This window comes from Echinops telfairi, unplaced genomic scaffold (genome assembly GCF_000313985.2).
Source record: "Echinops telfairi isolate 266 unplaced genomic scaffold, ASM31398v2 ScPeMD7_7467;HRSCAF=8505_1, whole genome shotgun sequence".
In the NCBI taxonomy this organism is placed as follows: Eukaryota; Metazoa; Chordata; class Mammalia; order Afrosoricida; family Tenrecidae; genus Echinops; species Echinops telfairi.
The window spans coordinates 5,524,295-5,531,263 of record NW_022111368.1 but is presented as its reverse complement, the minus strand read 5'-3'; the positions used below and the strand labels follow the sequence as shown (position 1 = coordinate 5,531,263).

General features: G+C 40.7%; 1 protein-coding gene across 1 annotated transcript in view; it reads right to left on the bottom strand.

Moving 5' to 3' along the window:
- MYO16 (myosin XVI) overlaps positions 1–3,123 on the bottom strand; it is a 580,058-nt gene extending 576,935 nt beyond the window's left edge. Inside the window, exon 1 of the mRNA XM_004704405.2 lies at positions 3,060–3,123. Coding sequence (XP_004704462.1) covers positions 3,060–3,123 — 64 coding nt within the window. The remainder of the gene's footprint in view (positions 1–3,059) is intronic.
- Positions 3,124–6,969: the final 3,846 nt, after the last annotated feature.

Sequence of the window (6,969 nt, the reverse complement as noted above, 5' to 3'; positions counted from 1 at the left end):
TCCACCCTCATCATTCCCTGGGGATCTTGCTACTCCCCTCCCCTGCTGTTCCGCTGCACTCCCCCAGTGCTTTGCCTCAGTGTGGCGGGGTCAGATCAGGCACAATTCCCACACTGTGTCACTGGTGTTGTCTCACCTGTAATTTTTATGGAAGCAGATCGGAAGGCATTTCATTTTCTCCTTTAAGGTTCTCTGACTGGGTTCGAACTGGCCATCTTTCAGTTAGCTACTGCTTTCTTGTTGCAAGGCCAGCTTCCCTTTTAACAAAATTGTTATTGTTATGTACACACTTTGGAGAGAGCAAAATGAAATGTCAGTGAATTTGTTTGGGGGCGGACAGTATTTTGCTTACTTATTTTGGTAATGGGTGTAAGGTTTCTGCTTTTCTAACTATCTGGGTCGAACGCGGATCTGACTAAAGGCTGGAAATAGCCTAAGGTTCAAGATTTGCATCACCTCTCTGTTCTAGGTTCCTTAAATCCCAATCAAATTGTGCTTTCCCATTCTCAGCAAGTCAATTAATTCTGGCTCTTAGTAACCCTATCAGGCAGACTAGAACTGCCCTTGTGGGTTTCTGAGACTCTCATTTTTTATATGGCAATTGAAAACAGCAGAGCAGCTGGTGGTTTCAAACCACTGACTCTGTGGTTTTCAGTGCAAGGTGTAACCCACTACACCAGCAGAGCTCCTAAATTGTCTGTATTGAGTTATTGAAATATTTTTACTGAGTGATTTTTATAGGCTAAACTCTATCCTAGGATGTAGAGATATAGAAAAGTTGGTTTTTTTAATCCCCCCTTCAAGGAGTATATATTTTAGCAGACATTACTGGATGAAGGATAAAAAGGATACATAGGAGATGAGGTATAATTATGTAGTAGAGAGATTTTGTAATTCTATTAGCTGTATCACTGGAACCTCACAGGCAGAGTGGTAACTCGTTGGGGCTGCTAACTTCAAGGTTGGCAGTTCAAAGCCGCCAGCTTTTCTGAGTTAGAAAGGTGAGGCTTTTTACTCCCTTAAAGACTTACAGTCTCAACTCCTTAGGGGAGAAGAAAGCCCCATCTTTCTTTCACGGAGCAGCTGGTATTTTCAAACTGCTGACCTTGTGGTTAGCAGCCTGCCTTGTAACCACTATGACACCGGGCTTAAGAGAGGCAGAAATTAAGTCCAACATGCTAACTCTGGATACCTTCTGGGAACATAGGAGCTTCCAAACATTGTTGTTGGAGTACTGGGTATAACCAGCTTAGAAAGCAGATTTCTAATATGCTGAGTGTACTCATGATCAAACAGAACTTACAAATAAATATTAAAAAGTTGAAAAGCATTGAATTGTTTGCTCACCCTGATAAGAATACACTTTCTTACTGATGGTGCCTGTCTATCAAAAGATATAGAGCCTGGGGTCTTATAGGCTTGAAGACAAACAAGTGGGCAGCTAACAGAAGCAACGAAGCCCACGTGGAAGAAGTACACTAGCCTGTGAGATCACGAGGCATCGAAGGGATCAGGTATCAGGCATCAAAGAACAAAAAAATCATAGCATTGTGAATGAGGGGGAGTGCACAGTGGGGACCCAAATCCCATCTGTAGGCAACTGGATAGCCCCTTACAGAAGGGTCGTGGGAAGGAGATGAGCCAGTCAGGGTGCAGTGTAGCAATGATGAGACACACAATCTTCCTCTAGCTCTTGAATGCTCCCTCCCTGCCACTATCATGATCTCAAATCTACCTTACAAATCTGGCTGGACCAGAGGATGTACACTGGTACAGATAAGAACTGGAAACACAGGGAATCCAGCACAGATGAACCCTTAAGGACCAGTGGTGAGAGTGGCAATACCAGGAAGGTGGAAGGAAGGTGGGGTAGAAAGGAGGAACAGATTACAAGGATCTACATATAACCTCCTCCCTGGGGGATGGATAGCAGATAAATGGGTGAAGGGAGACGTTGGATGGTGTAAGCTATGACAAAATAATAATAATTTATAAATTATGAAGGGTTCATGGTGGAGGGGGGAGCGAGGAGGGAGGGAAAAATGAGGAGCTGATACCAAGGGCTCAAGTAGAAAGCAAATGTTTTGAGAATGATGAGGGAAACAAATGTACAAAAGTGCTTGACACAATGGATGTACGTGTGGATTGTGATAAGAGTTGTATGAGCTGTTAATAAAATGATTTAATTATTAAAAATGAAAGAAAATAAAAAAAGAATGTACTTTCTCCTTACCCAGAGTTACAATGACCCTCAATTATTCTTTTGCTTTACTTTACTGTTTTACCACACATTAAGCAACCCCAAAGGGTATAAAGTTTAGTTTTCAATTGTCTTTGAACTGAATATAAGTGCTATTACACTGTATATAATCTTCTGTATCAGTGGTTCTCAACCGTCCTAATGCCGTGAACCTTTAATACAGTTCCTCATGTTGTAGGGATGCCCCTCCCCCAACAATAAAATTATTCTTGTTGCTATCAGGTGACTCCTGTGAAAAGGTCGTTCAATCCCCAAAGAGGTCACGACTCACAGGTTGAGAACCACTGTTCTACATCTTATAATATTTTTTGTAATTGTTTCAAATGTTATGTCTGGCTACTGCTGTTCACTCATTTTTCATTACTAAAATGATATTAAAATAACACACACATACACCCAATGTTACATTCTCAGAAATGCACAGGGGAAGTTATACTCTGACCTGCAGTGTTCCCATGAGCCTGAATCAGGATGGGAGTGAGTTTGGCTTTTTTGTTTATTGGCTCTGTCATTTATGAGTTAGCTTTGATCAGCTAGTTTTCTCTTGGCTGCAAATTTTGATAGTCTACCTGCTATTATTCTAAGGTTTTGATGGATTAGATATTGTGGTGGAAAAAGTATTGATACTCTGGATACTGAGAACATATGCACCCGATCGTTGGTAAGTTTCAGGCAGTGGACATTCTCAATCCAATCGGAATAGGAACTGAAGGGAACTGAGGCCAAGGCTCCATCCACTTCACATTTGCTCCCATTCCTGGAGCACATCCCTCTCCATTAACCGACCACAAGAACCAGCCTGTGGCTCTCGTTTCCCGGTGGTTCATGATGATCCCAGGCTTTAGAGAGCGACTTCGCCCCATGGAGCGTCCAATGGCTGCTTTTCAGAAGGCGATCAGTAGGCTTTCTTCCCAGTTGTCTCTGGATCGATTGCAATCAGCGACCTTTGCTTAACTGTTTGCACCACTGTTAACGGTTACACTGTTGGCTAATTGTCACACTAACCCTGGTTTCATATCCTTAGAGGACTGCTAAATAAAATTCTGTGTGCTCGCTCTTTTTTTTTTTCAACCTGGATTCCTTTCCTTTGTAGGTCTTAAGTATACAGGTCACCTGAGGTCGGGCTAGGTTTATTTCCATGGCCACATGGTCAGTGCATAGCAGAACTGAAATGTGCATTCAAGACAACTGCTTCAGCATCCATTCCTTCAACCATGAAACTGCAGAACTCTTACACAGTGCTGAGCTGCCATGAACTATTCCGATGGTTATGAGTAATGAATTCTCCATATTTTGACAATCTGTTTCAACAGGATTTTTAGATATAAAAACAGTCATTTGATGATGCCTCTAATCACCAAGATAAACAATGTGCATTTGGAGAATGCCTGGAATATAAATGACATTGCCACTGAGTGGATTCTGACTCTTGGTGAGATTATACGAAAGGATCTAACTGCTTCTGTGGGATTCGGATACTGTATGTCGTTAGGAAGGAGAAAGCTTCATCAGACTGCCTGGTGTCAAACTTGTCAGACTAAGTCAAGTTTAGTATGCTTAGCAGCCCGATTTATAACCCACTCCTCACCAAAGCTCTTCATGGGAAAAAAAGACAGAAAGACAGAAAAAGGGTGAAAGTAGAAATCCCGGAAGGGCGGGGGTAGTGCTGGGATGGTGGTGAGTGAGAGACTTGAATTCATAAACCTAAAGCATATTGATTTGATTCTGAGTCACAGCCACCCAAGAACACAAGGGAGAACTGCCCCTGTGGGTTTCTGGGACTGTAACTCTTTACAGAAAGAGGAAGCCTCATCTTTCTCCCATGGAGTGGCTGGCGGTTTTGAGCTGCTTACCTTGCAGTTAGCAACCTAACGTGGAATCCACTATGCTAGAATCACTAAATTATTTTATCTTACTCTAGGTTTGCATATTAGAACATTTCATATAAATGGAATCTTCTGTGGCCTTTAATGACTGTTTTTTCCCCACCTAGTATAGAATTTTCATGGTCTTCTATTATGTATTTTGATTATTATGTACAATCCTGTTGTTAATGTTCCGGTAGTTTTTTGTGGGGATGTATATATGTGCATTTTCAGTTCTCTAGGCAAATACCTAAGTGTAGAATTGTCCATTTGCATGGCAATTCTATATTTAAATGTTTAATGAATAATCAAGCTATTTTCTAAAGTGCCTGTACCATCTTCCAAATCAGTTAACAATCTACGAATGTTCCAGTTTCTCTGCCTCCTTTCTAACACAAGTTATCGTCTGCTTTCATCTGTTTTCCAGTTTAATGTTCGTCATCCTAGTAGATGTGAATTGCTACCCTTTAATTCTGAAGAACAGTTTTCCAGAGTGTAGAGTTCTAGAGTAACTCCAGTTTTCTTTCAGTGTTTTGAAGATGATCCTCCACAGCCTTCTGGCCTCGATGGGCTCTGGGAGAACACAGGTAGATCATATTAATTGAGGATCAATCATATGTGGCCACCATCTCTTTTGAGGCATTCAACATTTTTCTGTTGTCTTCTGACGTTTCGTAGTTTGATTTCAATATGTCTAAATTTGATTTCTTTGTGTTTTAATCGTCTTTAGTTCATTAAGTTTCTTGGATATGTAGTGAATGTTTTTCATCAAACTTGGGTAGAGTTTTTTCCTATGATATATTCTGATATTCTTTATTCATCTTTATCTTCCTCCTCTCCACTGGGACTTTCATTATGTGCATGATATGCCACAGATCTCAGGCTCTGTCAATTTAACTTTGATCTTCTGCCTCTCTGTCCCTTTGACTGGATAATAATCTCAGTTGACCTAATTTCAAGTTTGCTGACCCTTCTGCCAGCTCAAATCTGCTGTTGATGACTTCTACTGAAAAGCTAGCTTTATGTACTGTGTTTTCTTTTCCAGAATTTCCATTTGATTCTTTTTACAATTTCTATCCCTTTATGAATATCCCTTATTTCATGAGACGTCCATTTTTCTTTAGTTATCTATACATATTTTAAAAGCTATTGAAATAGTAGCGGATTTGAGATCTTTGTTTAGTAAGTTGAGCAAAAGACCCGAGCTTTCTGGCAGGACACTCCTACTAGCTATGTGTTTTCTCTGTAGGTTATGCTTTCTTACTCTTTGAGTTACAATTAATGCTGTAAATGAATATTGTTATGACTTTGGAACTCAGATCCACCCTCTCCTCAATCTCAAACTACTATAACAACAAAAACTCACTGCCCTCAAATCGATTCTGATTCACAGTGGTCCATTAGCACACAGTATGGCTACCCTTCTTGGGGCTTCTGAGGCTCTACATTTCTCAGAAACAGAAAGCCTCACCTTTCTCTCCCAGAAAGATGAGCTTCGATCCGGTGGGTTCACACTGTTGACCTTGGGTTGAACTGCCCAACTCACAACCTCACTAGGGCGTGTTCCTGTTTGTGTTTGTTTGATTAGTATCTTTCTTGAACTAAATCTACCTTTCTATTATGTGTGTCCATGAAGTCTCTCCTCGCTGATATGAATGGTCTGCTAATGCTATTTCCTAAATCACTCGCAAGAATCCAGTTTGTCTGTCTTTCATGTAGGCTACACTTGTCCCTCAAGGTCAGCTGGAGAGAAGAGACTTTTGAAGTCTTTCCTTTGGATGTTCTTTGCCCTGCACTGAGGGTAACCGTCTAGATTCTACAGATTCTTGAACCTGAGATTTCCAAAGCGCTCTTCCGACATCTCATTTTCCAGTTGGTACAAGTACCGGCGGGTACACTGAGTGATGCTGGACTGGGAACTGTAAGCTTAGCCGTTAGACCCTGGCAGTCACACTGCCTCTGCTCCCATAAAAAGACACACTCCCAGAAACCTACAGGGGTCATTATACCCTGTCCTAAATGCTATTGGGTTGGAGTTGACTCACTGGCACTAAGCATTCCAGTTTTCTTTCTGTTAGAATCACCCTGGTTGACCCAAAGTTTCAACTCTTGCTGCTGATTGATTTCAATCTGTCAGAAAAAGTTGAGCAGTAAGGCTGCTATGAATGGTGTCAAATATAAATTCTCTGCCAGTGAGAGACTGCAAGGAGCAGCCAGTCAGGTGAACAATGCCAATGACCTTGGAATAGTGTTTTTGATCACTCAAAACATCTCTTGCATGTTTCAATGGCTGTCCAGCTACTGTTTTTGAAAGGTACAATGCTTGTGAGGTTGTTGGTTTTCTGGTTACAATGTAGTTTGAGATAAGAGAGCAAGGATGAGTCAGTTAACATGTCACAAATGTCACTATTATCTACAACATTTAGTTGCTTGTCTCAAATAAATGTTCCTTGCCTCTTGGGTGCTTTGTTTAATGTCAAGAGTTGTGAGAAAACAACATGAAGACTCTTTGCCAACATTTCTGTTGCTTTTAAAATGGAAAGGACTTTGGAGGAGGCTTCCTTTGAAATTCTAGCAGTGATTGCTAGTATGCATTTCAACATTAAAAAAAAGATATCAACTTCTTAAGAATACTTATCAATAATTGAGAGGGAGAAAAGCTCAAGTTAATATTAGGCTGAATAACTACTATTTGGACAAAGATTTTCCCCTCAAAGTCCCATAAGCAGAAATGGTATTTTTAAAGGTTTACTATAAAACTCACCCAATTCTCTACGTTTTCTAAAGTACACTATTGTATGAGAAAAGTATTTGTTGAGAATAAGGGACAGTTTCTGAACCCAT